Below are 25,456 nucleotides of genomic sequence, written 5' to 3' on the forward strand. Positions count from 1 at the left end.
TTCTACGAAGTGTAAGAGGGTGCTAAAACAGAGAGGAGGAGAACCCAATACAAACTTCTTATACTTTCTGATTCTCCTTGGTGGCACTGAGGTGAAATCCACACTCGATGCCCCAGGCCATGCCTGTACGTGGTCATTCATAAAAACACAGATCCTACTGCCCAGATTCTTGCCATATGAGCTGATGGTGTTAGGCCTTGGCTCACGATTATTTCTCAGGTTTTAATGAGCTTCCTGTTGGAAGACATCAAGGCTTTCACGATGCTAGATGCATCAGTGAAATTTGCTTTTTAAACGTAAACATCTTATTTCATATAAGAATACATTGTTCTTATTTTTCAAGGATTTATGGCGGCAAACACTGAAAAATATTCACGTTTACTGGCACCAATACCCCTGAAGTGAGGTCGAGGACCCGGCCCCAGTCTCAGACTGCATCTGCAGTGAGGACCAGGGCCCGGTTGAAATGAGAAGGACAGTACTGCTAGGGAGTGGATTGACATGGTGCTTCCCCTCAAGTATCACACACAGGCAGAACGATAAAGAAAAGCACTTTCTGGGCTGTGGAGGAGTGCGGCAAACATAAATTATTATCTGTTCTCTGTTTGGGACTGAAATAAGCACAGGGGAGACCATTCTTATTCTTGGCAAAAGGCTCCTGCTCCTAAAATGTGTTTTTCACAGAGAGTTGTCTGAGCTCTCCTGACGTGGGACCCTTGACCTGACATCTTGTAGGGCAGGAGAAAAACATCCGAGACTTTGGTTTGGTGGAAGGGTCGTGGCCAGGAGCAGAGCTACGGCCGTTCACCTGCCTTGGCTGCCTTCTGCATGGGCTTGCTCGGGGCGGGGTGGGAGGCTGGGAGTGGACCGGTTAGGCTGCAGTGAGGGGGCCACTTCTGATCAAAAATTTAAGGATGGGAAGAAAAATGGGGGAGGATTTGTCACACCATCAGCTTCTGACTTTACTACTAAATGTCAGGCCGACTATAAACTTGGTAGTTCCTTGCTTATGAGGCCTTGCCTTTTTTTTTTTTTAAAGAAAACCTCCCACAATTGGGAAGAACATAGCCATTTAACACAATTATTTAGCGAAACGTTCCGAAGGTTGGGATCAGTTGCTGTTTAAGAGAGCAGTGCTTCTGCCAAGCGGGTGCAGGCAAAGGCAGACTGCCGAAGACACCCATTGTCAGAACTCTCCCCTCTACGTTCTCCTTATGGAATGTACCGTTCTCCTTATGGAAATATGTTATGGGCATGAGGTATGAATGACTGATAGGGGTTTTAAGGGTCCTCTCTCCAGAAATCCCTTTTCACAGGAGTCCAACCTTGACCTCAGGTCAATTCCGAATCTGACTCTGGGGGCTCTCGCCCTGGTGGCTCCCCTTTGCTACAAGATGGAAACTCCTCAAAGGGCAGGGGGGAGGCTGTGGGACCAATTCATGCTGTTTGTCCCTATGCCAGAGTCTTTGCTGATTATTGGATTATCTCGGCACTCTCCTTTCCCTTCTTGTGTCCTCGGAGAGCTCCCTTTTTACTTCCTTCCCAGCCCTAGTCCTTTGAGAGGCTGCCATTTTTCACGTAACAAGTTCAGCAATTTCTCCATACCAAAAGTTGAGACCCTTGAGGAAGGGAGACTCTTCGGGGTTTCAGGGAGTGTATAAACCCCTGCAATTGCAGGCAAATATTTTTGCATATTTTTTAAAGAAGAGGATTGATTAAATTCATTAGATTCTCAAAAGTCTCTGTGACATCCTTCACACCTCTCCCTACCCACCGCCCCCCCCCAACATCACAGATGCTCCATGATGGCATTGCAGGAAGCAGGTAGCAGGGGGGAGGAATTATTTGAGGTCTCTGGGGTCGTCTTGTACACAGCTCCCATGGGACACAGGACCAACCAATGCACAGTCATCCATTACTGTCCTTCCACAGTTGTTCTCTGCTGAGTGTGGACTCAGCAGTAACACTGTGAGCTTCTTAATTGAGCCTCACAGCAGTCCTGGGACTCCCAGGACTGATGTCTGAATTATTCAGCACTCTTTCAGTTGCAAGTTAGTTTAAACAGAAGAAATATTTATTGACTCACATAAATGGGATATTTTGGGGGGGATGAAGTGGATTTCAGAGATGATTCAGCTAATATAATCAGGAATGGCTTTCCCTCTCAAAGATAAAGATGGTTACCAAGACTGCAGGCTTTCATTCTGCTCATTTAGTACCCATAGTGTGGACACTTTCCTCCCTCCCTCCCTTCCTTATCTGATAGCTACAGCTTGTGTCCTCAAGAACTCTCTCAACATTGCGCCATCCATGTGGTTCTTTGTGGCCATGGGAACGAGGTATGCTGACTGGTCAGCGGGCTTGGGTGACATACCAGCTTCTGGAGTTGGAGGGGGGGAGTTGGTCCACTTTTGTTGAAATATATGGATGGAGAATGGGAAAGAGTGGTTTCACAAGGGGAGACTCCTGCTGTTCCCAAAGTGAAAGGGAAGGGATGCAGGGCAAAAGCAATGGATATCTATCATGATGTCCTTTTTTTTTTTTTAAGATTTTATTTATTTATTTGAGAGAGAGTGAGTGAGAGAGAGCACAAGCTGGTGGGGGGGTGGTGAGGCAGAGGGAGAAGCAGACTCCCCGCTGAGCAGGGAGCCCGATGCGGGGCTCGATCCCAGAACCCTGGGATCACGACCTGAGCCGAAGACAAACGCTTAACCGACTGAGCCACCCGGGCGTCCCTATCATGATATCCTTCTAATTCAAGTATGTTCACCATTTTAGAGATGGAAGGGGTCTTAGAACATCAGAGAGATGAGAGACTTATGATTCCCTGAAACTGTATGGGAAGAAGTCTGACGCGTGTATAATATGCATCTAGTCACAGGGAGGAAATGCACAGCTTTTACCAGCTGCTCAGCCAAGAACTGCCGATTGAGGCCCTTCATTTCTCAGATGAGGAAACAGAGGGCTCAGAAACCCTAGGTGACCTGCCCTCCGAGACACTTTGTCCAGCATTTATCGACCGCCCCAGGGTTTTCTGGCCGGACCCCGGTCTCCAGATACTGTTAAGAACAGGCTTCTCTTCTCCAGCATATGAGGGTAACACTGTGCAAAGGATCTACCTCTGGAGGTTCACAATGCATTTAGGCCTATCAGAAGCTCTGAAAACCTTACTCTGAAGAAATACGTTAAACTCTGTTTAACCCAGAAACCTATTTGAATACTTTTTCTTTTCCTGAGCCACCTGGAATACACTTTGGGAAACTGTTGGGGCACTTTGCCTTCCCTTTAGGCTCTGTGGGATCCCGTGGGTGCTGGCTGGGTATCGAGGACACCTCATTTCCAGTGCCCCAGGCTCCCTATTTCTCTGGTTCGGTGTCAGAGATTCCGGGACACAGTCCCTTTCGGATTTATGGACGCATCTCCCCCCTGCACTCGGCTGCGTTTTATCACACCTCCTTGGCTACGGCAAAGCAGTTAGACAAATGCTTCTGGCTCAGTGCAGGAGGGAAGAGATGGTCACAGTTCAGCGCCAGGCTCTCAGAGGGCCTCGGTGAGTGCCATGTGCCCGGGACATAGGCAGTGTCCACAGGGCTGTTGTCCGCATGCTTGTGGGGTGGAAGCAGCTGGTTCTGCCCTCCGTCCCTTCTGGCCCCCCACCCACTTCCTCTCAGACCCCTCCCTCCCGCATCACCTCAAGGGGGCCTTCCGGTGTCTGTTCTCTAGACCTTTCTCCTTTACTTGTGTGTTTTCTCAGTCATTTACGATGATGATGATGATGATGAAGATGATAGTCAATATTTACCGGGATCTCTCTCTATGCCAGGAATTGTTCTCAGCATTTTAGCTGTATTAATCATTAACTCTTCACAGCAGCGTGATGTGCTAGGTGGTATTTGGTCCCACTTTATAGAGGCAGATTTACATTACATTTTACACCCAGGGATTTGTACAGCTCTGAGGATATGGCAGGGAACAAAACCAACGCATGCCCATAGTTGGATTTATTCCCCCGGGGACAGCTGACTGAGGTGCCCACCAGGGAATACAGTTTCCTGGTGTCCGTGAAATATTCATGGGCACTAAGGACGGTGTGTTCCTCCCCAGAGGTGTTCTGCTTCTATCAAATGTCGTGGGAGGATAGGATGTCTTTAACTTAAGAGTGATCCTAATGATGAGAGTTGTAGACCCTGGTTGGGGGGGGGAGTTGGGGAGGTGACCTTAGACTAGGGAATTTTCCTCTCCCCTTAAAGCAGACTATGCACGGGACTGCCTCTTAGGAGCCATCTCTCTCTTCTTCTTTTCTATTTGGGATTTCTGGAGTGGGAGATACAAGCGTGCTTACCGTGGGGACGTAGAGGGAGTCAGTGCTTAGGAATCCGTTGTTGCTGACACTTTGGGGCTGTAACAAAGCTGAGGAACTCCTCTCAGTTCCCTGGGTTTTCTTAGCGTGGGTCGGTTCGAATGTACCTCGATGTGCCTCCACTCACACGTGCCCACTGTCTGTGCTCCCGGCCTTCTGGTCTTCTTGTTCCACAGAGGAGCCCGGTGCCTTAGTAGGACCCCTCCCCCTGCAGCTCAGATGGAAGAGTTAGTAGCAATATGTGTACCCTTCCTACAAGTTCTTAGTTTCAAATTAGGACTTGGGTTTCAACATAGGCATGTGAAGGGTTTTCCTTCAGATCAACTAAAATGTCCTTCTTACCATCTCTGCTGTTTCTTATAGATTGTGTCTGTTTGGTGGAGTATAGAGATTTGAATGCAACTGAGGTATGGTTATGGGTCTTTGAGATAAGGAGTCAGATTAAGAGGGAGGGAAAGGGGACAGTGTCTGGTGAGTGCAGGGCTGGCAAAGTGAGGCAGGGGACTGGAGGCCAGAGGGGGTAGAGCCCAGGGGAGGCTGGAGGGAGCCATCATGGCCACTTCCCAGAACAGGGGAGGCAGAGAAGGGTAGGAGGTTTCTAAGTAATGAACTTACCCATGCTTTACCTTTCTGGGTGTCTTATAGACAGCCCATGGTCAGGAAACTGTGATAAAGCAGAATTTGTGTTCTAAACAGCTAATAGTTCATTATGGAGGAAGGGTACTAGGCTGTCACCTCTAGGCAGAAAACTAAGGAGGGGTGAATTGTGTCTCCCCCCCAAAAAAGACATGTTAAAGCCCTAACCCCCAGTACCTCTGAATGTGACCTTATTTAGAAATAGAGTCTTCAGGGACTTAATCAGGTTAAAATGAGGTCTAATGACTCTCACCTAAGGGTGGGCCCTAATCCAGCATGACGGGAAATTTGGCCACAGAGACAGACACACACAGAGAAGACTAGATGGACAGACACAGGGAGAAGGCATGTGAGGATGGAGACAGAGGTCACAATTGCGTTGCCACAGGCCAGGGAATGTCTGGGGTTACGGGAGGCTGGAAGAGGCAAGGAAGAATCCTTCCCCTCTAGATTTCAGAGGAAGCAGGATCAAGCTGCCACCTTAATTTTGGGCCTCCCTGCCTACAGAACTGGGAGACAATACATTTCTGTTGCACTAAGTCACCCAGTTTGTGGTTCTTTGCTACAGTAGCCCTAGGAAACTGATTAATAGAAGGGGAGCAGGCAATCACATTTGCTAAGACTTGGGATGCGCCAGGCACCGTGATGAGGGTGTTCATAATTAGTGCTTCTTTTTATCCTCCTGGCACCCCTGGGAGGTAGGCACTGTTACTCTAGAGGTTAAGGAATTGCTCGAGGGCATATAATGAGTACTCATCGGAGCCTGGGGTTTCACAGAAGCCAGCTCTCCCACAGCCCTCGGTCCCTGGGGCAGTGGTGAGGGAATTGATGGTTAACCTGGGAGGTTTGCAGTTTGGGGCTACCCTGGGAATTTGGTCTGAGACTTTACTCCTTAGCCATCACAGTGCTCACTGGTCTCTCTTACGTTCATGTGAAATTGCTGTCCTCTGCTCTGTCACGCTAGTTTGAAAATCTCTGTTCTATCTCATACAGTTTTCCACATCCATCTCCATCCATCTCTCTGTGTTTAGGATCTCTTGAATCAGCTGCTAGCCTGGGGCAGGTCACATGAATTTCAGGAACCGTGTAGGAAAAGAAAATTTTGATTTGAGAAGCACAATGATGAACTATTATTATCGTGGGTCGATTAGTTTGTTATTTCTGGTGCGAACTTCTAAACTTCTAGGGGTTCTATTTCAGCTGTTAGGAAAGTCTATCGTGGGGTGAAAGTACCTAGGATCATTAGTCTCATTATCTTTGTCAAAAATAATTGGTTTACCGCATGGAGATTGGTTCTTTTCTGGAAAGGTGCACAGCAAGTTAAATAGGCATGACCCTCATTTGCATAGACATTTCAATTAATTATTGGCCTTGACATTCCACAGACAGTTTTAGAGTAAAGAAAGTATATACACAATTAGATAGTGAACTCTGAATTTTAAAAATAATAGAACCAAGGGGCAAAATATGTTTGAGTAGATGTCAGGATGGGAAGAAAATATAAAATGCACATATGCTAAGTATATCAGTCTGGGTCTGATAGGAAGAGAAAAACCACAGTCATCTGAACACGGAAAGTTTAATATAAAGAATTACTCACTAACAGGGAAGGGGAGCAATAAGGGGCTGCCTGGGAAGAAGTAAAGAGAACTCTATAGAATATCAGAACTTTGGAGATGGGCCAGCCATTGGCCCTAGGGCTGAGCTCGGGTCAGGGGAGAGCACCCCCAGGGCCCAGAGGCCCACACCTTGGAGAGGGTGCAGCTGTGGCTGACAATAGCAGAGAAGTCAGTGTGATGCTGTGCTGTTGGAATTATCTAGAAAGTTGCCCTTAGGAATTTGCTGGAAACCTGCCTTCTTCGGTGCTGGACGAAGCTGCTCACAGGGAGGTGTCTCAGGACCTCAGCTACAGATCTGCCCAAAGGGGTGTTGGGAGCGCTGTGGGCTGCTCTGGGATGCAGACCACTGTGCCCTGCAGGAGCCCAGCAAGGGAGAAGCTGCTTCTGCTGCAGGTGCTGGGCCTTGGGGAAGCCACGTGTGCTGGGAGAGGACCCTCAAGACATTGGGAACCCGGCAGGAGCCTGGAGATTAAACACCAGAACCAGGAAACAAAACCCTTTTCCTCCTGCAATGTCTCTCCAAAGGTTAACATAGCGCCAGCTAGCAGAGTAAAAACGTTTAAAGGGACCATATCCATTCTTCCAGAGCAGACAAAAAGAACGACTTAGGAGCTGAGAGGCAATAAGTGGGTAAGTGTCCTACTGAGCCGTAAAATTCTAAATAGCTTCAATTCCAGTTGCAGCTAATGGATCCAAACATAATTGGCCTGCGAATGGGCACCGAGTTTCCTGGTGACCAAAGTAAGATGAGCAACAAGACTAGTTTTCATTTTTGGTAAGACAAATAATTTCTGCGCTTCAGGAGAGGCCAAACATTTTCTAGAACATAAATTTAGAAGCAATTTCTCATGTGATACCCGCTTCTGGAAAGGCACTGGAAGATGGAGGGCACAAAATGCCCAAAGGAACATCCATCCAAGATGAATTTCCTATAGTTTTATAGTTTCCTCAGTGAGAGCTGAAAACATCACATATATACTGAAATATGACTATTTATCAGACACCAATATTTAGAAACTTATCATATTAAGGAAATGTTGAGGTAGATAAAAATAAAGTCAATTATATTTCTGATGAGAGAGGAAAGTTGAGCACCTAGCAATAGAGTACTAAAAATCCCTCCCCTGCGTTGAACACAGCATAATAACATGAAAGCAAAAGAGCTTTTTGACAGGAGCCACTGGAAAATTTTAACCCTGCCATATAACTTCTTGTCATAAATATTCAAATAAGAGAATTTGATTTCTAAGATGTAGATACCCATCTATATTATGACTCTTGGTATCTTCTTGAGAACTGCGGCTTTCAGAGTTTATTCTCAGACATGCCTCAGATAGTATGATTAGCATACCGTTAAATTGAAGAGGCGAGGGAAAGTTTGGTTTCTTCACAGAAGCTTTTGCATTTATGAGATGTTTCTGTGTGTATTTCTGTCCCACAAACAGGTAGATGTTTCTCTAACCTGCCTTATCTGACTTGACTTGGGAGGCAAGAGAAGGTACAATGTGTGTGATCTGAAATCCCCTCAAATAAAGTTAGGGACAGAGAAATATTGGTAAGCTTTCTTCTGTTAAGCCATTCTTCATGTTAAAATGAAATGGTTTCTGAAAATTTAAAGTTCTTAGAATATGCTCTTTTTGTCAAGACCATGATTAAGTTTGCCATATACACAGAGTATCTCCATCACTAGCTGGTCAGAAGAGCACTGTCTCTGGAGCCAGCTTGCCTGGGGTCAGTCCTGGGCTGGTGCTCATGATCGGAGACTCCCCCAACTGAGACACCTACCAGTTCCCCAGATTCTTACCCAGTAGCTACTCAGGGAAAGAGTAGCTTTTGGAGTATTTTGCCATTACTGTGAGGGAATAGCCCTACTTTTTGCATCCTTTATTTAAGCATCCTATGCCCTCTTGGTCCCCCTTCCCCTGACCTTCTGAACAGTGTATAGATCTAAGGCCTAAGGTGGCTTGGGTCAGCTGTGTTGGTCACCTTTATAAGCTTGGGTGGTCAGCGCTCCTGCAGCTCCTACTGATTTCATGTTATCTTGTTTGACACACTGACTCGAACAAAAGTATGTGAGCCAAAACTTTGAATTCGGGGTTCCTGATGATTGCAGCATCTTATATGATAGAAGTAATAGAGTAGATAGATATGCAGGAAGGAAGACGGAGAGAATGACAGGGTATCTGGAGTTGTTTAGCACCTGAAGCACGGTGGAAAGTGAGAAGGGTCAGAAGCATGAGAAAAGCAGAAAGAAAGGAAGCAGGCAGTGAAGACAGGCCGGGGTTTGCCTCTTGCCCTGGTCCTCCTTTGAGCCTCTTTGTTGTTAATCCAGAGGGCATGGCCCAGTGGGGGGCAATGGGCGCAGCCCGCTATGGCGCTCTTTTGCCAAAGATTCAGTTAGTGTCTCACTAGGGTTTTCTTTTTCACACTGTCATCCTAGCAGAAGTCTTTCAGGGCAAGAAATATCATCTGGCTACTTTTACCAAAACAAGTCTACTTTTATTTTTAAACAGAGAAATCTCAGTTAAGGGGGCCAGAAGACAGGGCCAGCATCTGGGGTTTAACGAGCTACCAAGTCCTGGGCTCTGTGACCTTTTGTGGGAATGGCTGCTCTAAGAGGAGGCCCTGGGAGAAATTCCCAAAGCAGACTTTGGGAGGAAGACAATTAAAGAAAGCCCTGGAACCAGCCCACCAGCCAAATGGCTGGGCTGGGAGAAGTCATAGCTGTACTGACTTCACCGAGGATCTGGAGGCAGAGACTCAGGGCCTGAAGCGTAAGAGCACATGGTGCAGAAAGTATCCCAGTTGTAGTTTTGTTCCTTATCAGATATTATCTCTAAATAATATATACTTTTATTGTGGTAAAATATGCATAAGACATAGTTTACCATTTTTACCATTTTTAGGTGTACATGTTAGTGACATTAAGCTGTGCAACCATCCCCACCATTCATCGCCAGAACATTTGCTTCTGCCCAAACCAAAACTCTACCCATTATAGCCTGTGTCCCTATTCTCCCCTCCTCCCAGTATGGTAGCCACCATTCTACTTCATCCCTGGGATGCAAGGGTGGTTCGACATTCACAAATCAATCAATGTGATAGGACACATTAATAAGAGGAGAGAGAAGAACCATATGGTCCTCTCAATTGATGCAGAAAAAGCATTTGACAAAATACAGCATCCTTTCCTGATTAAAACTCTTCAGAGTATACGGATAGAGGGAACATTCCTCAAGTTCATAAAATCCGTCTATGAAAAACCCACAGCGAATATCATCCTCAATGGAGAAAAGCTGAGAGCCTTTCCCTTAAGATGAGGAACACGTCAAGGGTGCCCACTCTCACCACTGTTGTTCAACATAGTACTAGAAGTCCTAGCAACAGCAATCAGACAACAAAAAGAAATAAAAGGTATTCAAATTGGCAAAGAAGAAGTCAAACTCTCTCTCTTCGCAGATGACGTGATACTTTATGTGGAAAATCCGAAAGACTCCACCCCCAAATTACTAGAACTCATACAGCAATTCAGTAATGTGGCCGGATACAAAATCCATGCACAGAAATCAGTTGCTTTCTTATACGCTAACAACGCGACTGTAGAAAGAGAAATGATTCCATTTACAATAGCACCAAAAACCGTAAGATACCTCAGAATAAACCCACCCAAAGGGGTAAAGGATCTATACTCTAGGAACTACAGAACACTCATGAAAGAAGTTGAAGAAGGCACAAAAAGATGGAAAAACATTCCATGCTCATGGATCGGAAGAATAAACATTGTCTCTAGGAGTTTGGAACCACTGTGGTTACCTCACATAACTGGAATCATGCAGTATTTGTCTTTTTGGAACTGGCTGATTTTATTTAGCGTAATGATCCTCAAGGTTCATCTGTGTTGTAGCCTGTGGCAGATTGTCCTTCTCTCTTAAGGCTGAATAATATTCTATTGTATGTGTATAGTATGTTTTGCTTATCCATTCTTCTGTCGATGGACATTTTGATTGCTCCCACTTTTTGGTGATTACAAATAGTGCTGCTGTGAACATGGGAATGTAGATATCTGTTTGGGTCGCTGCTTTCAGTAGAATTGCTGGATCATGTGGGAATTCTATATTTAATTTTTTTTACACTTAATTTTTTGAGGAACCACCAGAGGGTTTCTAAATAGTGTATATTTTTATTTTATTTATTTATTTATTTATTTTTTTAAAGATTTTATTTATTTATTTGAGAGAGAGAATGAGAGAGCATGAGAGGGGGGAGGGTCAGAGAGAGAGGCAGACCCCCTGCTGAGCAGGGAGCCCGACATGGGACTTGATCCCGGGACTCCAGGATCATGACCTGAGCCGAAGGCAGTCGCTTAACCAACTGAGCCACCCAGGCGCCCAATAGTGTATATTTTTAAAGATTTTATTTATTTCTTTGAGAGAGAGAGAGCTTGGGGGAGGAGGCGGAGAGAGAGAGGGAGAAGCAGACTCCCCACTGAGCAGGGAGCCCCAGGTGGGGCTTGATCCCAGCACCCTGAGATCATGATCTGAGCCGAAGACAGATGCTTAACCGACTGAGCCACCCAGGCGCCCCTCTAAATAATATTTGTAATAAACCTTCTTATTAAGGGAAATTTAAATGCAATAAGATAGAAAGAAGAGTATAATGAATTCTCATGTGTACCACATTTAGTTTCAATAGTTGTTTAGGATGATTACGTGGTGTGTAATGTGGATCAACTTATTAACTGATTGAGCAGTTGAGTATCAAATGATGAATCAGACACGATTCCTGTCAGCTGAGGTAACCCTGGGTGGTGGCGAGGGCAGGTCCAGTCCCCTCCTCCGGGAGCATGGCTGGCTGAGAGCCCCAGTCGCTGCTCTGGATCTACCATCTTGTTTGTGCAGGCTACACCCTCAGTGAGTGGGCTGCTAGTAGTGCGGTGGGGGGGCTGTTACCGACTGTGAGATGCAGGACTCCTCCGTTGGTGACTTTGACTCAAGGCCTTTCCATCAGCCTGGTCAGGTCTTTCTCAGAACGCTCTGTGATCTGAGGCTCTATCCAGTTTTCCTCCCTTGCCCTCTCCCCTTTTGCACTGGTCAGCTCAGCATCTCTCCCATTTCTCTTCCCTTACTTCTCCACAGGTGTTTCCCCTGGTAAATCTCTTACACATCCAATCCTGTCTGTTTCTTGGAGGACCTGAGCCAACCTTTTTAAGGCTTTACTTAAGTTTTGGGTCTTTTTCACATCCCAGAAATGCAAACAATTTGAACTTAAGAGGACTCATTCCTTCTTACATATCCTTCAGCCCCTGCCAGCAGGCATCTCTCACTGGCCATCTTTTTCTGCAAGTTGAAATCATTTTGGCCGTTCTCCATTCACTGAACTTGTTTTCCACCATTTACCCAAGTGTATGTGTCCCTCTGGTGTGGAGGAGTTAGTCCCTCCTTATAGTCAGAATCTTTGGGACTCATCTTTCTTGCCAAAGTTTCTTATTAAGGTATATCCCAAATGAAGATAGTTTCCTATCTAAGTGGGCTTCTGACATCAGCCTTTAAAATATGTGTTTTTCAGCCCCACTACACATGAATATAGATGGATGAAGAAAATGAAAAGTGTAGTGGGTGCTGGGATTGATCTGTCTACTGGGTAGCGCGAGCCACGAAGGAGGGGACGTTAGACTTGAACTGGGGCCGGGGTGGTAGTGGTGGTGGGTGTGCAGAAAGCAGAAAGCCCAGGTAGGATCCTACTTGCTGCAGTTACCCGGAGGGGGTGAGGTGGGGTAGGGGGTGGGAAGTAGGTGTGGAGAGGAGTGGAAGTAGCCCTACTCAAAAAGGCCTCAGTATGAAAAAAAAAATCATTGTCATCAAAAGACCTGATGCTTATTTTACATTCATTAGGTACACTGTTCTAGGTGCTTTCCATGCAACTCCATGAATCCACACAACAGACGATGTTTCTTGCCCCACTTTCCAGAGGAGGAGAATGAGGCGCAGAGTGAGAGACTGGGGGGCTTGTCAAGGTCTTAGCACTAGAGAGGGGTAGAGTCAGGATATGGACTCAGGCTGGCTCCTGACTGTGTGTTCGTCCCCCGTCTCCCCCACTCCTAACACCATGGGGCAGGTCTGGGAACTGGATGTGGGTGCTAGAGAGAAGGATGGTCAGAGTTCAACATTCTAGAACCTGGTACACTAATCTTTTCATTTGACCTCAAATGCAGAGATAGTAGTATCATTATTAATGCTTACTCTAATAGAAAAGACAATATTTAATATTTATAGCAAGCCGATGCCATTTATTTAAGCAGATGCAATCACTGACATGTGGGTTATCTATCTGTTGCAATACCACATAGAGAGAAATGATGGGTATTCCTGAACTGAACCTTCATGAATCTTTCCGTGCTCCCATCCCATACCGCTCATAACTCAGCCTTTTTCTTTCTGAATTGTAATAAAATGTCTTCACTATAATGTGTCATCTTTACCTGCAATTAAAACAGAATAAGGATATATGAGCCAAATGGTACATTTTTATTCTTTTCAAGTTCTCATCTCTATAAGCTGTGGAATAAAATAACAAAAATGACAAGAAAAAGTTGAAATATATCTGTGGATTGATTTCTGTGTCCTATTTCTAAAGCAAGCAAGAAAGTGTTCATGTTAAAGTAGGTTTCCTTTCCAAAAATGTAGAGCTTCTTAAAAGACTATAAGCCATTGACATACAATTGCTTTGAAGTGTAAAATTATTTTAAAAGTAAAAAAGACTTCCAATTTATAAATTTCTTCGGCTATTCCTTCAAAGTCTTATTTATTCTCCCTGAAAGCACTCAGCAAACCACAAATGCAATAAAGAACAAATGGGCCTGGGTGGCTCAGATGGTTGGCCGTCTGCCCTGGGCTCAGGTAATGGTCTCGGGGTCCTGGGATCGAGCCCCATGTTGGGCTTCCTGCTCGGTGGGAGGCCTGCTTCGTCCTCTCCCTCTACTGCTTCCCCTGCTTGTACTCTCTCACTCTCTCTGTCGAATAAATAAAATCTTTAAAAAAAAAAAAAAAGAACAAATGTCCTAAATGCAAGATGGAATCAGGGCAACAGCTATTAGTCTGGGATAGGTGGTATATTGACTCGGTGTATAACGTAAGCTATTTGTTTTCTTTATTTACAATCACTTAAGTCTAATTGCTTTAGAAGATAAAAGGTAATTTTTGATTTATGCAGAAAACCTGGGGGAAAAGTTTCTGAGCATTTTAATCGTTTGTTTGTTTGTTTGTTTGTTTGTTTTAGGGGGGTGGCAGAGGGAGAGGGAGAGAGAATCTTAAGCAGGCTCCACACCTAAAGCGGAGCCGGTGTGGGGCTCGATCTCAGGAGCCTGAGATCACGACCTGAGCCGAAATCAAGAGTTGGACGCTTGACAGATGGAGCCCCCCAGGCTCCCCGGGGCATTTTAAAAGATATTCACAGCTAGACTCTGGGTGCCTTCTGGAAGAAGTTGCATCCTGTGTGAAAGTGTCTCCCCAGTTTTTACATTATCATCGCTGCCGTGTTCCATACAGTATCACTGTTGCTTTCCAGGGGGTGAGGCCCTGTGCTGTGGTACTGAGCCCACTCAGCCGGCCGGGTGGGTGGTGGGATGCAGAGCCTTCTCCGGGAGGGCGGGGAAATGCGGCCGGCTCACCAGGGGGACTGGGCTCTCTGCTCCAGCTTCTCCCACTTAGAGCCACGCTCAGCATGTTATGAGGGAAACCAGTAGTCCTTGCACCCCATGTGAAGGTGTGTTGACTTCTTCCTCCCGCCTGTCAGCTTGGCTCTGAGCCTCCTGCCACCTCTGAGCCTCCCCCCTCCCCCCCCATTGCTCTGGGGGGTGGGATGCCAAACCCTTATCCGGTACTACTGGGGAAAACCTGTTCACAGAGACTCTGATGCCCTTGTCTACTGAGTCCTCTGCGGCACCTTGCTGGGAAATATTTATGGATAATTTTGGTGATGCTTTACCGGGACAGAGCGTCCCAGGCCCTCATCATCATCATCATCATCATCTTCATTAAGTGCCCAATTCTGGGTGATTTTCTGTTTGATACTGAATCAAAAATTAAACAGCCTAGATTTCCTCTGTGTAGGATTATAACTTAGGGTAAACACCATTGCCGAAGGGATGGGCACAAATTTGCAAATATGACCGAGGGATGAAACCAACTTGTTAGCAGCCAGCATGGGTGGACCCATGATTGGCATATCAGAAGGAGATATGTAGGTAATGGGGAATCTCGAGGAGAAGGAAGTAGTTTACCTTTCTCTGGTTAGTATTTCAGGGGGACAGGGACAGCAGAGCTCCCCTTCGCTGAGTCTCAGTGGTCAAAGAGAGCGTGGGGGTGGTGGGTATTCCGGGGTTCTCGGTGCTCAGCTTTATGGAGAGGAGTCATGAGTTGACTTAAGTTCTGACTGCTGGTACTGGAGGTGGGTCGAAGGAGCAGCGCCTGAGAAAGAAACCAGGTTCAGACTCAGACCTGGGTTTGAATCACAGCCTTGTGACCAGCTGTAAGATCTGGGGCAAATCATGCAACTGGAATTCTCAGCCTCATCTTATTTGTCTGTAAAATGGGACTAACATCTGCTTTGCCTGATGTATCTGAGATCCCTGGCCTGTATCACAAAGAGCAATCACTGCTATCTTGGTACAAAGAAGGGTCAAGGCAAGTAACAATGTCCAGAGGGCCCACACGAAAAATTCTGGAGGGTTGGATATCACCATGAATTTGTGTTCCCTAAAGGCGGCATGGCCCTGGGTTAAAATCTAGGTTTTTGTGCTATAAGTAAGTAGATCCACAATCTAAAGAAGATGAAACTTTTTTTTTTTTTTTCTTTAAAGCTCTCCAAACCCTGTAGGGAGAGGCAGAGAAATCCACCTTATTTCACACTTGCGTTTCTGGACAGTGGCTTTGGAGATGGTGGGTGGGAGAGGGATCTAAGCTGTGGGTAAGCTTCAAGACCTCCACCCTGCGTCTCTGTACTGCCTGCTAATGCTGAGCCACAGCTTCCTTTTTCTGTTTCCACATGTTTCCTCTGTAGCTGCAAGCCTGCCCAGGCTGCAGGAGAGAGGTCATGGGGTCCAGACGTGGGCTGAGCTCTGTCCCAGCCCCACTGCAGTTCAAGTTGGCACGAGGAGATGAGGACCTGTCTTCAGAGCAGCCCACCAGATGCCTCATGAGGAGCGTGGGCAGAACAGATGAGAAGTGCACAATTTCTGAATCAGAGAACCCTGGGGCTAGAGCTTCTCCAACGTTCCCGCTCCATGAGCCCCTTCCTTTCTCTTACCCCGAGCACAAGAAGACAATGAGGAGTAGTGGGCAGAGAGTGCCCAGGAGACCTGAATTTGAGTTCTGTGTAATCTTGGGTTCCCACTACTCACTCTGGGCTAGGTTTTCTTTTTTTTTTTTCTTTTTTTTTTTTTAAGATTTTATTTATTTATTTGAGACAGAGAGAATGAGAGAGAGAGAGCACATGAGAGGGAGGAGGGTCAGAGGGAGAAGCAGACTCCCCGCCGAGCAGGGAGCCCGATGCGGGACTCGATCCCGGGACTCCAGGATCATGACCTGAGCCGAAGGCAGTCGCTTAACCAACTGAGCCACCCAGGCGCCCCGGGCTAGGTTTTCTATCAGTAAATGATCAAAGTGGACAGAGGTCCTTCCAAGTTGCAATGCCTGGGCCTTAAACTCCAAGGGCGGGCAGAACCTTTCCCACACCTCCCCCCCCTCCTCCCCTGCACAATGGCCCATGTGCCCAGGGCTCTGTTTTTTGGGTCTCTGCTTCTCTGACTGCCCCAGAGCTTGGCTGTTTGCCACCTACCTTCTGGGTGAAGCAGAGGGTGCTAAGGGCTTGTGCTTAGAAAGGAAGTGAGAGAAGTCAGAGCCTGCTGCAAGCCTGCTGCACCCCTTGGGGAGGGTGAGGAGGGTGGGGCAGCTGAAAGTTTGTGTTCATTTCTATTTGCCTGGTGGAAATTGAGACCGGGTTGCTGGGAGCCAGAGACCATCCAATAAACACTATTTCCAGGACAGGAGTCGGGGGTCTCTACTCCCTGAACATTTCAGTTCTCTGCTTCAGGATTTTTTCATGAAACCTTTCAACAGCAAGCACTTAGCTAAAGCTTGGCACTGTTCCTAGGCCGCTGGCCTTCCTGTCCAACCGGCCGGGCTGCCAGAAGTGGCTCATTGTATTTTGGGGCAGTGGGGTTTAGTGAGACCTAGGATCTCATTCTTACATTTTTCTCCTCACAGTCCATGCTGGAACAACAAATCTCATGCCCAAGAATGGAGCTGAAGAAGCTGAAAGGAAAGCGGGGTCCACACAGGAGAAACGAAGGAGGGGATTAAGAGAGATATTTTAGGAAACATCTCATCAATGTAGCACCTTCATCATCTGGATATTCCAGAGGAAACCTCCAGAATGGCCCGCTTGCCAAATGTAGATACATCTAAAGCCAATAAGATTTTGTGACCCATAGTATTCTCTGCCTGGTGCCCAGCGATATGCTCAGTGGAGGTAAAAATGCAAAGTACGGCCTGGAAAGAAATTTATTTTTGTGGTTTCTTAGAAATGACTGCCGTCCGTAGCTCTTAGCACGTGAAGCAGCAGATGGAGTTGCATACGCCCCATGGGAGGGAGGATGGGTGCAGCGATTTCTTTCTGACTCTAGTGTATTTCTTACTGAGACACAGGAAGGCTCATGGAATTTGATGCCCCGGCTCATCACTGCTCAAGACTCAATTCAGCCCAAATTGCTCCTGTTGGAGAAGTGAACTCGGATGGTTCCTTTAATGAGGCAGGAAGGGGAAATTCCATTTTCTGCCTGAGTTCAGTGCAGCCTGCCCGAAGGCTGAGGGGTCCAGATGCCTAGCCGGTGACCGACTTGGATCCAGGAGCCGCAGTGTCAGCAGATCTGGAGGCTCAGCCTCGCTTGGAATCAGATGCTATTAAAGCAGAACAGAATCTCCTCTGAACAAGCTGCCACCACCGCTCCCATGGCCACCATCTGCTGTAGCAATGTCCCCACCGTGATGTGCTCCCTGCTTCTTCTGGTTACCTTCCCATGCATGTAGTGCCGCCTGATTTGGGAGGCTGTAAGCTATAAATAATGGCTTTAGCACCCGGCTCAAGCCAGGAGCAGAATTCTTTATGGTGGAATCGTGCCAGCGCCCGGAAAAGGCAGTGGTGGCCCCTCATCTGCCTCCCTCCCTCCCCCCAGTTCCCTCCCGCCGGTCCCCACCCTTTCTTTTTCCAGGCCTCTGGGGCTCTCTCTTGTTTGGCAGCTGCATCTGGTGGACCACCTTGGAGCAATGAGCTTCTGCCTCCCAGCTAGGTGAAACTTGCAGTTTGAAAGAGAGCCTCCAGGGGAGAGTAGCGCGATTCCAGAAGAACGGACTTGTGAATGGTGGCTCGGCAAGTGCCCAGCTTGCTGGCTCCCGGGCCGGGGAGATACTGTTGCACAAGGTGGCCTTTGGAGTGCCCGTCCTCTGAATTAGACCATCTAGGTCATTTGCTACGTTTTTGGGAGTAGGGCTGGCACTGACACAAATTAGTTTCTAATTCCGCCCTCAGAGTAGCGGCACCCGAGATCTGGGACTGTTGGCATTTAGTAGGCTGCCCTGGGGGCAATTTCTTCAGACGTTTTTGTCATTTCTTTTAGCACAGGGTTCTAACCTGGTAGTAACTATAGGGCTTTGGGTGTCTTAGGGAGCTAAAACAAAATATCATAGACTACGTGGCTTAAACAACAAATGTTTCTCTCTCATAGTTCCGGAGGCTGGGAATCCGAGATCATGATGCTGGCTGATGGGGTTCCTGGTGAGGGCTTGGTGCCTGGCTTGCAGATGCTGGCTGCCTTCTGGCCTTCAGAGGCGGTGGGGGAGGGAGAGGGAGAGCCAGGGACAGAGCTTTTAAGGTTGAAGTGGCTTGAGAACCCCAGGCGCTCTAAATTCTAGTCTGTTGTTATTTCAACAACGTTCTTGTGCCTCAGGTACCCGTTGTTCTTTTAGTTACAATATCTGCTCTTTCAGACTTCCTTTGACAAGAAATTTGTACTTCTGAAGTCAATTTATTTAATAATAAGAATATCTGTCCCTCCGATGGAAGTTGAAACCTAAGCATTTGCAGATGACACCATCAAATGAGTAGCATCTGCCTCAAAAAGCAGGCCTAATATATTCTGCCCTGGGGAAAAGTAACAGGACCTCTTATAAGGAGAGTTGACAACTTGAATGAAAGTATCACGCGGTCCTTGAGATCAAATAGTGGCAAGAGTCACCTTAGAAAGAAAGCATTTTGCATGCTCTCAACAGGAAGCTTGAGACCCTTGTTTGACCTGATCAATATGATGAAGAATGAGAAAGACTGCCATCCAGGTGGGGGTGGGGTGGGGTAAGGACAAGTACGTGCGGGAGGCAGGAGACCAAGGGACAGAGAGGCCAAGGTAGGCACACTAGGAAGGCGGAAGGAGCCCATTTTCCCCAACTTGATGCACTGACTCCTAGAGGCAGGTGTGTTCTGTGGTGGAGAAGAATGGACTGAAAGTCCTGTAATCGGAATCCTATAACCCACTCTGAGGCCGGGCACACCAAGCAAACTGCTTTCAGGTTGTATTTCCGGGCTGGCCAGGCGAGAGACACACACGAGGGTCCTGAAAACTGCAAGGCTCAGTGTAAGTGGACATGTTGGCTTTCTTGTTTCTCCCTCAATCTCCCATGAGCTTACATCCTCCAGAGCCGAATTCATTGTGTATGCTGACAACATGGAATATCAAAGCCTATAGAGGGGAGGACTGGCCTTGCCTGAGGGAGAGAGCCCCAAGCTAAATGTCACTTTGAGGGTCATTTGGCTGTAAGCCTGGCAGGACCTCCTGGTGACACTTCTAACGTGACCGGCACCTTCTTTCAGACTTCTTAACGTAGGTAACCAGGGCAATTATTTATATACAGTGTAATTGAACTACATTTCCTCCAGCTATGACCAAGTTTAATCTCAACCTATTTTTCTCATTTAAGCTCTTGCCCTGCCTTCTCCTCCCAATTCCTGTTTTTCATTTCAAAAGCAGTTTATGAGTCTCCTCATTGTTGAAACACTCTTGAGAAAGTGAAATGTGACTTATCACCGGCTAGCCTGACGTACGTGTGATACAGTCTTGTCTTGGACAAAGCGGAGTGCTTTATTACCTTATTTTTGAAGAAATGAGTCATTTCTGGGTGTGTTTCCAAGAAACGGACAATTTAATAATAAAAATATTTGTCTTTATGTAAGATATTTGTCTTTATGTAATATATAGTAGAAGAGTATTTGTCTTAATAATAATGTTTTAAAGTAAGACATGGTTGTACCTTACACAGGGAAAGAATGGGACACAGGATCTCCCACCAGATGAAGGGAAAGGATGAACACAAGAGTACTGACAACAAAGAAGACTGGAGGTGACTTTTGTGAGAACACCCGTAACAGTGAGAGCATCCCTCCGTATGTGTGGATCACCTCATGTCAACTTTTTTTTTAGTACTGTTTTCACTTTTTAGTAAAAATTTTAAAAAGTTTTGTAGTGTAATATTTTTTAATTACAGCATCAGAAATAGAGGCACTATTTCTATTTATGATTCTGGAAATTAGGGGAAAAATGACTATTTGACAGTCGTTATACAAGGTACGTTGGTGATATAGCAGTACCAGTCAATTTTCCAGAAACACTTGCATTCTGTAAATTGTTTTTGCACTGGATGAATGTCATGACAACTTTTTGAGGCAGGCTGGTTAGGCTATATTGTTTACTTTTAATGACACAGTGGGAACTGGAGAACGCTCCACCTCGAAAGAATGTTCTGGTGGTGGGCGCCTGGGTGGCTCAGTCGGTTAAGTGACTTCCTTCCGCTCAGGTCATGATCCCGGAGTCCCGGGATCGAGTCCCGCATCGGGCTCCCTGCTCAGCAGGGAGCCTGCTTCTCCCTCTGACCCTCCTCCCTCTTATGTGCTCTCTGTCTCTTTCATTCTCTCTGTCTCAAATAAATAAATAAAATCTTTAAAAAAAATTAAAAAAAAAAAAGAATGTTCTGGTGGTTGTGGGGAGCAATGCCACCTACGTGGTATGGGGGTCTGGGAACTCCAGGCTGCTATTGATTTGGAATCCAAATTCCCTCACAGATGCACCTGCTCTCTGGTGACCACTGCCTCCCACCAATCCCCATGCCCAGAATCTCATCAACTACCTACTGGGAGAGAAATTGGTTTACTGATTTTTTTTTTTAAGATTTTATTTATTTATTTGATAGAGAGAGAGAGTGAGCGCAGGCAGGGGGAGTGGCAGGCAGAGGCAGAGGGAGAAGCAGGCTCCCTACAGAGAAGGGGGAGCCCGATGTGGGACTCGATCCCAGGACTCTGAGATCATGACCTGAGCCAAAGGCAGTCGCTTAACCAACTGAGCCACCCAGGCGCCCTTGGTTTACTGATTTAATCGATTTATTTTTTTTTTGGAGAAATTAGTTTACTAATTACTATTGTTGAGGGCCTATTACATGCAGGTCATCCTTCTAGATTCCAAAGAAAGATTTATAGACACAATCCTTGCTTTGGAGGCGACAGTTAGTGAGTAATAATATTAATACTAAGGATAGTTTCCCTTCATGAAGTAATCATCACTGTTCTAGATGTAGGGATACATAGATAAATCGACATAATCTATGTCTTCTGGGAACTCGCGTTTAATGCTGGAGTTAAAAGGATGAATCAGATACTGTTCCTGTACTTAAAGGGTACAATCCAGTAAATACTAGTAAATATAAATAATAATGACAATAATAGCTTCTGTGTACCAGGCACTGTAATAAGTCCCTTGATTCTACTCCTTAAACCTTACTCTTTGCAACTGTATGTTAATAATTAATTGGGATAATTAGTTGTCCCAATTATAGAGAAGGATTTAGGGTCAGAAAGGTAAAGTGAGCTGATATTAATCTCCTGGGCAGAATATTGTGGAAAAGAGATCAAAGCCAGCCTGACTCTACAGCTTGCCCTATTTCCTCCGCACAAGAACAGAGGCCTGTTGCTTAGCAAAGTTTTATCATCAATAGGGAAGGCTCTCTTGCGTCATCTGCAGTGTTTTCAGAAGCATAATTGCCCAATGAAATGCTCTAGTGAAAACGAGTGTGGGAAAGCACACAGCCTCCAGGGTGGGCACCTCTGAAAGAAAGTGCATATTAATTAAGGTAGATTCATTGCAGTAAGAAACAAATTGGAGTCAAGAATGTGCAATGGCTCAAACATAATAGTTTACTTCTTGCTTATATAATACCCTGAAGGGTGTTCTTTAATTGGAGCTTCCTGGTGGTGATTCAGGGACCCAACCTCCATCTACCCTGTGGCTCTGCCCTGTGGCTCTGTTGTCCTCCCCGCGTGGCTTCCAAAGTGGTTGTGTTTGTTGCATCAGGCCAGTGGGTGGAGAAAGAGCACAGACTGCTGTGCATGGGAGTTCCATGCACCAGCCGGACAAGTGGTGCATGTCCCTGACAGTCCCCTTAGGGTTCAGTGTTGTGGTTATACATAACTCAGAGGGAACTGGGCGTGAAGTCCAGCTATGTGTCCAGGAAAGACGAGGAGTGTGGCCCCCAGTCTCGGCCCCGTGGTGGTTTTGCTGCACCTCCATACTGAAAGCACAACTAACCTGGCAGCACTAGGGTGTCCTGTGAAAGGGAAGGTGTTTTTTTAGTTATAGCCTCAGCAAAGTGGCCTGAAAGTTCTGGCTAGAGTAATTTGTGGAGCAGAGTAGGAGCAGGTTTCTGAAGGACAGAGAAGTCAAGGTGTGGTCAGGAGAGAGCTTCAGCACTGTTCACATTTCCAGAGTCCTCCTCCCATCTGTAAACTTATGAGGCTCTTACATTGGCTTTTAGTTGGTGCAGTCTCTGCATCTGACCCAGCGTCTCAGCAGGGCACGGGGGAGTGTCTGCTTCTTAGCTTTGCCCTGGACCGTGGAGAGTGGTGGAAGGCCACTGGGCCTTGGGCTCTCATTTTTCCACCTAACGTTCACTTGGCCTTCGGGTTAACATAGAGGACTCAGCAGTCAGCAGGTTGGAGAAGAAGAGGGTGGCTGAGGGATGAGGAAGCTGACCATTGGAGCAAAAGCAGAACACATTTTTTTTCTTTTCTCTAGATCTTTATTCTTTCCCTCATTTCCCTTCATTAAATGTGACTTTCCTCTCTGAAAGAATATTTGTGCAGATCGCCTGCCTCATGGGCCCCCTCCATCATCCATGTTATGTAAAATGTCTTCGGGGGACATGCTACCCAGAAGCTCCATGGGGAGAAGAGTCACAGGACTGGGCCCCAAGACAGCTACGAAGGTGGTGACATTATTAGGCACCTTTGCTTTTCATTTTGTGTCTTTCCAGCAATGCCTTTCCTGGGTTTACTTCTAGCTCTGTTGGTTGGAAACATACCTGATAAAGGGTTCTCTATAAAATCTTCACTTTTTGTGTGGGGGTGGGTATTTCCACTGTGTCAGGCTGCTCTTCTGTCATCTTCAGAACAAATCTTTGCTGATGGGATTTCTGGCTCCCCAACAATTTCTGGGCGTTGTAGCCTGGGCGAATCCCCCTAGGTGCTCTCAGAAGCTGTAGATGAATTCTTGAGATTCATCTTCTTGAGACCAAGTTTTTTCTGGTGAAGTTGGGTGATTTTATTCAAGCCCTGAATGGGGTCCATTTTCCTATATCCATGGAAGGAATCACTGGATAAATTAGAAAAAGTTCTCAGCCACCACAAATCATTTCCTTTATAGGTCAGAGGTTTTCATCTTTAGACAATGCACTGAGTTAGGCAGTTGGTAAATTATGAAGGTATTATTTAGTGGGAGAGGTACTGGAGTTGGAACATTTGATCTACACTTAAAATTGAAAACAGAGGTTCTTAATATGTGTGCGGCATAAATAGATTTGATGGTACACTGGAGGAGACTGAGAGTCTCAGAAGAGTGTAACAAGTAAGCGCTGATCACAGTGCAGCTGCTGTCACGGTAGGGTCATGCCTCCCGGCGTGGAGAACATTCTGCCTCGCTCCCACACCGCTCACCAGTTTCAGTGGTGCTCATCTTGGTAGACCTAATGATTGCCCTGAACTCCTTCTCTGATATACCAATAAGGCAAAATTCTTGTGGGTTATAGTGAACAAACAGCTTTTATTTGGATCCAGATGAATTATGTTCCTTACCTCTTATTCGCAGCCCATTGTCCTCTACTCTATAACATGTAAATGAAATTATGGCAACACACCCATGTAAGAGTACACCATGAATAGACGCCACTGACTGTGGACCCTGTGAGTTCTAGAAAGGGTTGAACATACAAAGATGAACACTGACTAGCTTGGAAATAGCACAAGGCTAATTTATTTATGGGTTGAATTGTGGTTCCCAAAAAGATACGTTGAGGTCCTAACTCCCCATACCGTGAATGTGACTTTATTTGGAAATAAGGCTTTTTGTTTATGTAATCAAATTAAGTTGAGGTCATCGTGGATGATGGTGGGTCCTAATTCGCTGGTGTCCTTATAAGAAGGAGCAAATTTGTGCCCAGAGACACACAGGGAGAAGGCCACGTGATGACAGAGGCACAGACTGGAGTGAATCAGCTGCAAGCCAAGCAATGCCAAGGACTGTTGGCAAGCACCACCAGCCAGAAGAAAGGCATGGAAGGGATTCTCCCTCAGAGCCCACAGAAGGAACCAACCCTGCCAACACCTTGATTTCAGACTCCCAGCCTCCGGAGCTGTGAGAGAAAAAATGTCTGTTGTTTTAAGCTCCCCAGTTTGTGGTGCTTTGATATGGCAGCCGCACGGGAAACCGGCCCTGAGGGGAATGTCGAAACCAGTCATTTCCTCCACCAACGGTGTGTTCTGTTACAGTTGTGCCTTGTGTCATGGAGACCCCGGAGATGCCTACTGGTGGGAAAATGACTTTGATGCAAAATTGCTTCCCCTTGGAGCCAAGAGAAATTCTCTCTCTCTCCCTGCCCCAATTCCCTCTTTCTCTCCCCTCCCCCACCCGCCTCCTGGCATCTTCCAAGTTCATTCGTTGGTAAAAGCGTCCCCATAATACTCATACTTTCTTAAAAAATATGTGTTAACAGGGGCTTATGTTTTTTTCTTTCGTTTTCAGATGCTGAGGTTTTTAGTGAGCCCTTTCTGGTCAATACTGCAGGGTTTCCATCAAATAGCACTAGAAGTCTTTTCAAAGACCTGCGAGATCGAAAAGATCCCAGCCTGTTGAATGGAGAGTAATTGGTGTCACACACCCGCCTCATTCTTACAAATATCTCCTCTTCCCTTGCGGGCAGGAACCGGGAAAAGGAAGAGGTGCAGGGCGGCGCACCCTGAGAAGAGGAATGGGCCTTTTGCACATGACTCGCATTACTCGCATTACTCGCATCTGCTGGTTAGCTCCGAGCCCCCTGCGGAGGCCAAGGGGCCTGTGAAACCACCCCAGCAGTCCCACGGCCACCTTCGATGATATGTGGAAGGGACGAGGTTGAGGTAAACGCAACCCAATTAATCAAATAAGGATTAAGGGCAAGCAAAGACAAATATAGTACCTTTACTGATTTCTGGGAGATAATTAAATCAGACTTACTGCACAGGGAGAGAAAAGATATGGTAAGTTTATAAAAGAGAAGACCTTAAGTTCTGCAACATTAAGTTGATGCTCTGCATCAACAAAGCGAAGAAATCCCCTCCTGGCGGGGTGATACCGGCACATTGGGATAGTCAGTAGCTATTAAAAAAGATCGCAAAGAGTAAACAATAAAATAGCCATAGCTATTTGAGCATAATAAAC

General features: G+C 46.3%; 1 protein-coding gene across 8 annotated transcripts in view; it reads left to right on the forward strand.

Annotated features, from left to right (window-relative positions):
• The window catches only part of LOC123839816 (glyoxalase ElbB-like), a 129,364-nt gene extending 108,425 nt beyond the window's left edge, over positions 1-20,939 (forward strand). For 3 of the 8 annotated variants that reach the window (XR_008505699.2, XR_010409965.1, XR_010409969.1), the window contains exon 2: positions 16,878-20,939. Coding sequence is in view for 1 of the 8 variants with exons in the window: in XM_064585982.1 (XP_064442052.1) it covers positions 16,878-16,973 (96 nt within the window). In the remaining 7 variants the exon portion in view is untranslated. The remainder of the gene's footprint in view (positions 1-16,877) is intronic. The other 5 variants (XR_010409966.1, XM_064585982.1, XR_010409970.1 and 2 more) reach the window with 4 other exon arrangements.
• The last annotated feature ends 4,517 nt before the right edge of the window (positions 20,940-25,456 follow it).

This window comes from Mirounga angustirostris, unplaced genomic scaffold, assembly GCF_029215605.1.
Source record: "Mirounga angustirostris isolate CCGP_5_RB_7025 unplaced genomic scaffold, mMirAng1.0.hap1 SCAF_3, whole genome shotgun sequence".
NCBI classification, from domain to species: Eukaryota; Metazoa; Chordata; class Mammalia; order Carnivora; family Phocidae; genus Mirounga; species Mirounga angustirostris.